This window comes from Giraffa tippelskirchi, chromosome 9 (assembly GCF_054371585.1).
Source record: "Giraffa tippelskirchi isolate mGirTip1 chromosome 9, T2T-mGirTip1v1.2.pri, whole genome shotgun sequence".
Classification (NCBI taxonomy): domain Eukaryota; kingdom Metazoa; phylum Chordata; class Mammalia; order Artiodactyla; family Giraffidae; genus Giraffa; species Giraffa tippelskirchi.
The window spans coordinates 108,837,895-108,848,364 of NC_137283.1; the positions used below are offsets into that span (position 1 = coordinate 108,837,895).

Genomic DNA, 10,470 nt, shown 5'->3' on the forward strand with positions numbered 1-10,470 from the left:
TATATAAACTTGTGAAATTCTAATAGGAATCTTAATGGAGTTCTTTATAAGAGTTTTAGAATCAGAGAAAGTACAAGAATAGCCAAAAATTATTTTTACCAGTGATTTAGCACCTGCAGACATCAGCATATGTTAAGGCTATAGTAATTAAAACAGTATAGTATTGCTTTGTTGTTGTTGTTGTTGTTCAGTCACCAAGTCATGTCCAACTCTCTGTGACCTCATGAACTGCAGCGCGCCAGGCTTCCCTGTCCTTCACTATCTCCCTAAGTTTGCTCAAACTCATGTCCATTGAGTCAGTGATGCCATCCAACCATCTCATCCTGTGTCTCCTTCTTCTTCTCTTGCCCTGTCTTTCCCATCATCAGGGTCTTTTCCAATGAGTTGGCTCTTCTCCATTGAGTTGGCTCTTCGCATCAGGTAGCCAAAGTATTAGAGCTTCAGCTTTGGTATCAGTCCTTCCAGTGAATATTCAGGGCTGATTTCCTTTAGAATTGACTGGTTGGATCTCTTTGCTGTCCAGGGGACTCTCAAGAGTCTTCTCCAGCACAATTTGAAACCATCAGTTCTTCAGCATTCAGCCTTCTTTATGGTCCACACATCCATACATGACTACTGGAAAAACCATAGCTTTGACTATACGGACCTTTGTTGGCAAAGTATTGCTTTAGGGATGAGCAAATAGATTAGCAGAATGTCAGAGAATTTAGAACCTGACCGTGGAAATTTATTGGAAATAAATTTAGAAGTTTATTGGAAATTTAGTTCATAACAAAAATAACTTTGTCAATTAGTATAGAAAGGAATTTATATTCAGCAAATGGGTTAAAACATGTGGCTATTTGGGAATAAAGATTTATAATTTGCTGTATATAAATTACAGATGGTTTGAAGATCTAAATGTACAAAACAAGTTAGGAAAGTTTTAAGTTACAGAGAAGAAATTTTTTATGACTATAGAGAAAAGTGTCTTTTTATCCCCCACCTTTATTTGATATATAATTGACAAATTGTATAAGTTTAAGTTGTATAACACAATGATTTGATAAATGTGTATCTTATAAAATGATTACCATAATAAGGTTAGTTAATACATCTATCACATCACATAGAAGTCTTTGTTTTGTTGGTGGCGGTGGTCACATTCAAACTCTGTTTCTGTTAGCAGCTTTTAAGACTATAATACAATCTTGTTAACTGTAGTTACAATGCTATACATAAGATCTCCAGAAGACCCCCTGGAAAAGGGCATGGCAGCCCACTCCAGTATTCTTGCCTGGAGAATCCCATGGACAGAGGAACCTTGTGGGCTATGGTCCATGGGGTCCAAAGAGTTGGACGTGACTGAAACGACTTAGCACAGCACAGCACACAGATCTCCAGAACTTACTCATTCTTTAACTGAAAGTTTGTACCATTCGACCAATATCTCTCTATTTCCCCTACCCCCCTACCCCCTGAAAACCACTAATCTATTAATACTACTCTCTGTTTCTATGAGTTCAACTCTTCTAGATTCCACACAAAAGTGGGATCATACAGTATTTGTCTTTTTCTGTCTGATTTATGATAAGAAGTGTCTTGATAGGCTTTTGACTTTGCTTAACATAGCACCTGGCCTACTGGAGTGTTTCATAAGCATTTCATAAATGTATACATCACTTTTTTCATGACAGCTTTATTGATATAACTCACATGCCATACAGTTCACCAAGTTTTACATTTATTTATTTTTGGCCCTGGGTCTTCTTTGCAGCACACGGGCTTTCTCTGATTGCAGCGACCGGGGGCCACTTTTTGTTGCCATGTGTGGGCTTCTCTTTGAGGTGGCTTCACTTGTTGTGGAGCACAGGCTTTAGGCACACGAGCTTCAGTAGTTGCGGCTCTCAGGCTATAGAGGGTGGGTTTAGTCGTGGTACACAGCTTAGTTGCTCTGCAGCATGTGAAATCTTCCCCAGACCAGGGATCGAACCCGTGTCACCCACACTGGCAGACAGATTCCTGTCTACTGTGCCACAAAGGAAGTCCACAACTCACCAATTTAAAGTGTATTAATTCACTGGTTCTTCGTATATTCAGAATTGTGCAGCCATTACTATAGTCAGTTTTAGGACATTGTAATCTCTCTCTAAGAGAAACCCCATACCCATTAGTAATCATTACCGATTTCTCCTCACCCAGCCCTTCACAACCACTAATTTTCTTTCTTTACGATTTTCCTGTTCTGGGCATTTTGTATAAATAGAAGCATACAACATGTAGTCTTTTCTGTCTGGCTTTTTTCACTGAGTGTGTTTTCAGGGTTCATCCTGTTCTATTGTTAATCACTACTTCATTTCTTTATTCTTTTGTATGGATATATCATCTTTTATTTACACATTTATCATTGGCAGACATTTGAGTTTTTCCTGCTTTCTGACTATTGTGAATAATGCTGCTGTGAACATTCATGTACAGGTTTTTGCATGGACATGTTTTTGTATCTCTTGGGTATATATCTCTTGTATCTCTTGGGTATGCTCAAAATTCTCCAAACCAGGCATCAACAGTATGTGAACTATGAACTTCCAGATGTTCAAGCTGGATTTAGAAAAGGCAGAGGAACCAGAGATCAAATTGCCAACATCCATTGGATCATCGAAAAAGCAAGAGTTCCAGAAAAACATCTACTTCTGCTTTATTGACTACGCCAAAGCCTTTGTCTGTGTGGATCACCACAAACTGTGGAAAATTCTGAAAAAGATGGGAATACCACACCACCTGACTTACCTCCTGAGAAGTCTGTGTGCAAGTCAAGAAGCAACAGTTAGAACTGGACATGGAACAACAGACTGGTTCCAGATTGGGGAAGGAGTACGTCAAGGCTGTATATTGTCACCCTGCTTATGTAACTTACATGGAGAGTACATCATGAAAAATGCTGGGCTGGATGAAGCACAAGCTAGAATCAGGATTGCTGGGAGAAATAGCAATAACCTCAGATATGCAGATGACACCACCCTTATGGCAGAAAGCAAAGAAGAACTAAAGAGCCTCTTGATGAAAGTGAAAGAGAAGAGTGAAAAAGCTGGCTTAGAACTCAACATTCATAAAATGAAGATCATGGCATCTGGTCCCATCACTTCATGGGGACCAAATAGATGGGGAAACAATGGAAACAGTGAGAGACTTTATTTTCTTGGGCTCCAAAATCACTGCAGATGGTGACTGCAGCCATGAAATTAAAAGATGCTTGCTCCTTGGAAGAAAAGCTGTGACCAATCTAGATAGCATATTAAAAAGCAGAGACATTACCAACAAAGGTCCATCTAGTCAAGGCTATGGTTTTTCCAGTAGTCATGTATGGATGTGAGAGTTGGACTATAAAGAAAGCTGAGTGCTGAAGAATTGATGCTTTTGAACTGTGGTGTTGGAGAAGACTCTTGAGAGTCTCTTGGACTGCAAGGAAATCCAGCCAGTCCATCCTAAAGGAAATTAGTCCTGAATATTCATTGGAAGGACTGATGCTGAAGCTGAACCTCCAATACTTTGGCCACTTGATGCAAAGAACTGACTCATTTGAAAAGACCCTGATGCTGAGAAAGATGGAAGGCGGAGGAGAAGGGGATGACAGAGGATGAGATGGTTGGATAGCATCACTGACTCAATGGACATGAGTTTGAGTGAGCTCCGGGAGTTGGTGATGGAAAGGAAAACCTGGCGTGCTGCAGTCCATGGGGTCGCAAAGAGTCAGACACGCCTGAGCGACTAAACTGAACTGATATACCTAGGAGTGGATTTATGGCCATATGATAACTGTTTAACTTTTTGAGCCATTCCCAGATTGTTTTCCAAAGCAGCTACATTTTCCTCAACAGTGTGTGAAGGTTTCACTTTTCTCCACATCCTCACCAACACTTAGTATTATCTAAGTTCTTTATTATAGCTTTCTTAGCATGTATGAAATGGTGTCTCATTGTGATTTTCATTTTCCTGATGGTTAATGATGATCATCTTTTCAGGTACTTATGTATCAGCTATTATTTTGGTGGAGAAATTTTTTTTTCAGCTCCTTTGCCCATTTAATTGAGTTTCTTTTATTATTAAGTTGTATATAGAATATATTAAAAAAAGAAAAACTCATAGAAGTCTCTTATCAGATTTACAATTTGCAAAAATCTTATCCCATCCTGTGGATTGTTTTCACTTGATGATGTCCTTTTAAGCATAGTACTTTGTTAACTGAACAAACCACTCACGATTTTTGTAGGTGGTTAGTCCTGTTGCCTACAACGTCAGCATCCAATTCAATGAGTATTTTGAGTATTAGTAAAAGTATATCTCTATTGATGATAATACATAGTAATCTTTAAATTCCATGCTAAATTCTTCCCTGAATTAATGGTGGTCATTTCTTTAATGCAGTAGTTCTAGATTCCTTTTTTTAATAATAACTTTATAGATACAGATATTTTTCCCTGCCCATCATACAGCTATTCTGTTGGAGCTCAACTAGTGGTCATAATCCCTGTTTTTCAGTTGTAGTTACCTGCAGGTTTTTAATCTTCAACTTGACAAATGCTTTTATAATATAAGGGAGATACTTAAGATTGCTAAAGCAAATTTTATGATGACAAATCTTTAGATGTCTTAATCATTGACATCTGGGAAGAGTAGATCTAGGAAGGAATTACAAAGTTTATGTAGGCATTGGTATTGTGTTTCTTTTTTACTCTTTGTTTTTTTGCACATCTGTAAGAAGTTGTGTAATCTTTCCCTTTTTTACCTTGTTGAATTATTGTTTTAGGATAGAAACTCTTCATCAAGGGTTTTAGATTTTACCTCTTAGAATATGTATAATTTTATTACTGGTGTTTACTGTTTATATTTCTCCGTGTGTGGATTGTTTGCCTACACCTTTTCTCTATTTTAATGTAAGATAAGGATTCACCTAAGTGGTTAGTCATTTAACAGATATTTGAACTTCTCTTGTACGCCCAGCTTTCCTTAAAATAACCATAAGAAGCCTGAGACAAGGGTCCCTGATTTGAAGGCATCAGTAGGATAGATTGGTGGTTCTCCAGGAGGGGTAGTTTTGTCCCCCGGGAAACATTTGGCAGTGTCTGGAGACCATTGTGATTGTCACACCTGTCTGTGGAGTGCCTACTGGTGGCAGTCTAGTGGGTCGAGGTCCAGGATGCTGTTGAATTGGTATTCTACAGTGTACAAGAAACCCTTCCCCCCAGTACATAATCTAGTTCAAAATGTTAATAGTGCCATGGTTGAGAAATACTGGGATAGAGAACCTGACGAACCTGTGAAATAAATAGGTAGGTGCTATTTAATTCAAGGGCATCCCAGGTGACTCAGTGATTAAGAATCCACCTGCTGAGCAGGACACACAGGTTCAATCCTTAGGTTGGGAAGATCCCCCAGAGAAGGAAATGGCAACCCACTCCAGTATTCTTACCTGGGAAATCCCACAGACAAGAGGAGGCTGGCGGGTTACCATCCATGGAGTCGCAAAGTGTCAGACACAACTTAGTGACTAAAGAAGCAGCAGCAGCATTTAAACAAATATTTGAGCTCCAGTTAATTCCCAGAAGAGGGAGATCAGTCATAAGTTGTCCCTAAAGGAAAGCTAGACTTTGACAGGGAAAATTTGGGATGTTCCTTCATTGTAGAAAGAAGAAATGACAGGTCTTTGGGGAAAGGTAGGATAGTGGTTTTGGGAGAAAGTTGATGTGTTTCTTAGCCTAGTAATAGAAGAGTGGCAACAAGTAGTAATTATTGATTATTTTGTCATCACCTTAAATGCAGGTAGGAAAGATTATATGCAGATAGTATGAAGTGGAAGAAATTGACACAGAATTCTTACCTGCCATGCCAGAAAGAACATTGTTAATATTTTACTTCCTCATTTAATTGGGAGTTCAGATTGATTGCTACAATTACTGTTGTAATAAAGCAATGTTCTCACCAAGTGACATCAAAACTGTCTGAGGGGCATGGTAGCCTTTATTTCAGTCTTGCTTATTCCCTTTGTATACTTATGCTTTGAAAATTAAGCCATTGAGGAGCTTTGGTCTGGTGGACTGTTCTGGCGTTTTGTTTATCTTGCCTGCAAAACACTGAATTATTTTTCAGTGTATTTTTATTGAGTCCCTTTTACTGTATATTTAAACTAGTTTGACAGTGGGGTGGCTCTCATAGTGAAGATATACTTTGTCTTATTGTTATGCTCTATAAATTTTCCCAACTCAGCCAGCGTGTTGTTCAAGAACTTTCTTACCATGTTTTAGGTTGTAGTCCCCCCACTCCCTGGGAAGGCATTTTTGCGTCAACTTCCTTTTAGAGGAGATGATGGAATATTTGATGACAATTTCATTGAAGAAAGGAAGCAAGGGCTGGAGCAGTTTATAAACAAGTAAGTGCTTTCTGTTCCTCAAGGTCTAAAAGTGACTAGTGTTCTGAGATTCTTTAGGTGACTGCTAGTAATTTAGATATCAAACTAATACTACTTTTTCCTTTTGGTCATTTTCTAACTTTTTTGTATCATTTAAACAAAGTAAAAATACATAACAAATTGAATATCATGTGCTAAATATTAATAAACTTAAGTGAGTGATATGAGTATCTTTTTGTTGACCTGAGTTTTGTATGTTTTTCTTGGTTAACGTATGCCAATTACATTTAAAATTACAGCATTTAAAAAATAGTTTCACTTCTGATTCTTTTTGATTTAAGGTATGTTCTAGCATGAACAATACACTTGCAGTCATTTTGTTTGATTGTGTATTATCAGCATGTCTTGTGTAAAAGCTGCACATTTTAAATTTTCATGGCAAAATATATACTTTTGAAAATGTAAGAAGATTGTATCATTTATCTTTTACTTTAGAAACTTTTAATAAAATCAACCTCTAGCTTTTAATTTTATTCCTATTTAAGATACAGTATTTTTGTTTGTTTTGACTGCGCCTCTCAATCTTAGTTCCCCAGCCATGGATTGAACCTGGGTCCTCAGCAGTGAAAGCACAGAGTCCTAACCACTGGACCACCAGAGAGTTCTCTAAATGTAGCCATTTTTAAAAAGCCAAAATTATAGGAAGAGTTATGCCTGCAAGGGCTCACTGTAATTGTGCATTTGGCTGTAAGTTTGGCCACATAAAGTCAAATTCTAGAGAATACTGTTGTGTGAGCTTATTTATTAGCAGTACTTTTTTATCTAGTAATTTGAAGATCTGTGAGTGGTAAACAGGGAAAGTTACACAAAGCCCTTAACTTTTAGTTATCTGATATAGCACACAACCTTCATTGTCTACTTTCTTTTTGGAAAAGGCACTGCTAGCTTGGATGTTTTTAAATTCTGAAATAAAGTCTGGTTGCCCAGTCTGATCTTATATTTGGTCTGATAGAAACCTTGAAAAGCAAGCCAAAAAAAAAAAAAAGAACCCCAAAACCTTGGACATTTATACCTGTTTCTTAGTATTTGGGGATTTTTTTTTTTTTTTTTTGAGAATTAGAAATGATTTTTTAATCATTTTCTATTTTTATCCCATCAATTTCATTCTTAAAATGCAAGGTGCTACAGTTCCCTACAAAAATATGGAACGCTTCACGAATTTGCGTGTCATCCTTGCGCAGGGGCCATGCTAATCTTCTCTGTATCTTTCCAATTTTAGTATATGTGCTGCCGAAGCAAGCACAGTATTTGGGGATTTTATTGAACTTGTGATCATATATCTTTTTCTTCTTTAAAATGTATTCTTTGAATCAATGACATTGTTTCACTTTTAACATTAAAATTCTTTTAAGTTTCTTACAAATCCACCAACTAATATGTAAAGAAGCTAACTGGATACATATGCCAGAGGCAGTGTAAAGCTAATGATTAAATGTTTTCTAAATTACCCTTACAGACAGAAGGAAAGCAAATATACAGTTAGTTACTAGATAGACTGTAGCTCTATGGGCTGTCCAGAGTAACACTGTTACTGAATTGTTCATGTTTCCTAATCTTAAAATGTGTATGTTTGGTCCCCCTTCCCTGCTTTTATAAAAGTTGGACTGAACTTGTATTTTTTATTTCTAGGGTCGCTGGTCACCCTCTGGCACAGAATGAACGTTGTCTTCACATGTTTTTACAGGATGAAATTATAGATAAAAGCTATACTCCATCTAAAATAAGACACGCCTGAAATTTCACAAGAAGAGGCGGAAAAAAAAAAACTTTCCATGACTTAATGATTCATATACACCAGTGAAGAAGTTCTAACTAACTGTAGCATGCTGCACAAAAAACTGGTATAATATGCCTTCAGTATACTAACACTCATATGCTCAATTTTGTTTTGTTTTGTTTTGGCAGTTGACAAGAAGTTAATTTGCTTTAGTGAAAAATCCCTCATTCCAACCTTTCTATATAAATAGCTCTTTCTTGCTGTTTTAATGTGGTATACACTCTAGCTTCACAAACCTGTTACTCCAGTATAACCTGCAGTGTCCTAACTAAACTTACTCACTTGGTCTTACCTGCAGTTTTTTGTGTCATGTTTGCTTCTTGAATCCAATTAATAGAATATTTCTCTTACCCCTTTTTAATATGTGGTGTCATTTGACCTAATTTATGTGTGGAAGCACTACGCATTGGTTTCCAATACCCTACACGTAAGATACACACTTGTATGCAGAAAGTATCTCCCTTCAGGCTTGCAATACCCTTCACATGGAAGATCAATGAGGGAAATCTTTATATTCTGTATAAAAACAAAATCAAATTTATATACTAAAATCATTTGTCTAAAAATTTAAGTTGTTTTCAAATAAAAATAAAAATGCATTTCCGATATGCACTGATTGTGTTGCTTCTGGGTTTTCTTTTCTCTCTTCAGAAGGCTTTCCTGCTTAACTCACTTGCTGAGAGGAATTATTTACTAATTATATACTTCTCATTCCTGTAACTCCATTCCTCTTTAAATAGTGGTGATATCAAATGTGCTACTACCCTTTGAATGGAGGTATTTTCTTTTATACAACAACAACAAAAATGTGATGTACTAGAAAAAGCATTCCTCAAAGCTTATTGAGTCATTATGAAGCACTTTGTGTATTTGGAAAATGCTCTATAATCTCAAGTCATTCTATTCAAAAATCCTTTTAAGATAAGTCAATAGCATGCCTCCTATTTTTCAGAAGAATTTTCTTCCTAGCTCATCTGAGTGACTTGTTTAAACAAACTTAGCAAGAGTGTAATAACCTTTTCTTAGCGGATTCATGCTTTCTAATTTGGTTTAGGAAGTGGCACGTTTTCTGCCCTTCTCCTCTAACCAAGGGAGAGGGCCTCAAACAGTGTTCTAGCCTGACTTGTATAACCAGAAAATGCAGGAGGGACTCCTTGCTGCTTAACTTGTGTTGCAGCCAGAATGTGGTCTCTAATTTGAATCTGTACTGCATCTGGTGGTTTGGAGACCCACTGTAACCTAGAGTTAAACCCCAAGGTAAGGAAGGTTTTCCCTTGCACTCCAGATGTGTCTGCTGTAGAGACAGATCAGTCCATTTGAGAGAAAACCAGCTTAGGCCTAATACCCAGGATGTCCCCCCAAGCAGATGGATGTCATAGGAAGAAGTCAGAGCTGCCCTAGTATGTCTTGTTGCTTATATATGTCACAGTTGCATAATATCGGACATTTCAATTACTGTAAATTAAGGTACAGAGTAAATAGCATGTGAATTGTGTTTCACTGAGAGCAGTAAAAGGTGGTCAGTAACATCAAAAGTTTTTGGTATGCAGTAAAATTGAAAGTTTTTGTTATGCAGTAAAATTGAAAGTTTTTGGCAGGCAGAACAGAGTTAACAGTAGCTTTGCTAAACTCAATAATTCCTCCAAAGCATGGGTGATTTTGCCTCCTGGGGAACATTTGGCGATATAGCAAGACATTTTTGGCTGTCACAACTGGGAAATGCTGCTGGAATCTAGCAGGCAGAAGGTTAAAGATGTTGCTAAACTCCGTACAACGTACACAAGACTGCTTTCCACAACAGAAAAATGTCAACCGTGCTAACATTTCTACTCAGTGTGGAATTCTTTTGATTTTGATCATTTATAGACAAGGGAATAGTGTGATTTAGGATTGGTTGTACTGGCCTTGCTTACTTTTAATCTCTACGGTTTCCTTAGGGCAGGCATGCTTTTAGAAAGTTGAAGGTTTAAAGTTAGATGAAAGGTGGTTTATTCTAGGTAACATGTTTTTTTACCTAATGTAGGAGGATACATCTCGGTGTTGTTTCTTAGAGAACTGAAACCACAGTCTGCATTAAAACAATACCTTTGGACTTCTATGGTGGTACAGTGGTATGAATCCACCTGCCATTGCAGAAGACATGGGTTCAATCCCTGTTCCCAAAAGATCCCACATGTCGCAGAGCAGCTAAGCCTGGGAACCACAACTATTGAAGCTTGTGTGCCTAGAGACTGTGCTCCACAACAAG

The 10,470-nt window shown here is 37.4% G+C and overlaps 1 protein-coding gene and 1 non-coding gene across 6 annotated transcripts in view; one reads left to right on the forward strand and one right to left on the reverse strand.

Annotated features, from left to right (window-relative positions):
- SNX3 (sorting nexin 3) overlaps positions 1 to 8,834 on the forward strand; it is a 37,124-nt gene extending 28,290 nt beyond the window's left edge. For 4 of the 5 annotated variants that reach the window (XM_081526821.1, XM_081526824.1, XM_081526822.1 and 1 more), the window contains 2 exons: positions 6,282 to 6,406; positions 8,075 to 8,834. In XM_081526821.1, coding sequence (XP_081382947.1) covers positions 6,282 to 6,406; positions 8,075 to 8,180 — 231 coding nt within the window. In that variant the 3' untranslated portion in view covers positions 8,181 to 8,834. The remainder of the gene's footprint in view (positions 1 to 6,281; positions 6,407 to 8,074) is intronic. The other variant, XM_081526825.1, reaches the window with a different exon arrangement.
- On the reverse strand, positions 7,582 to 7,688 carry LOC145522166 (U6 spliceosomal RNA). The gene has a single exon (XR_014065964.1). It is a non-coding gene; the product is annotated as a U6 spliceosomal RNA (small nuclear RNA).
- Positions 8,835 to 10,470: the final 1,636 nt, after the last annotated feature.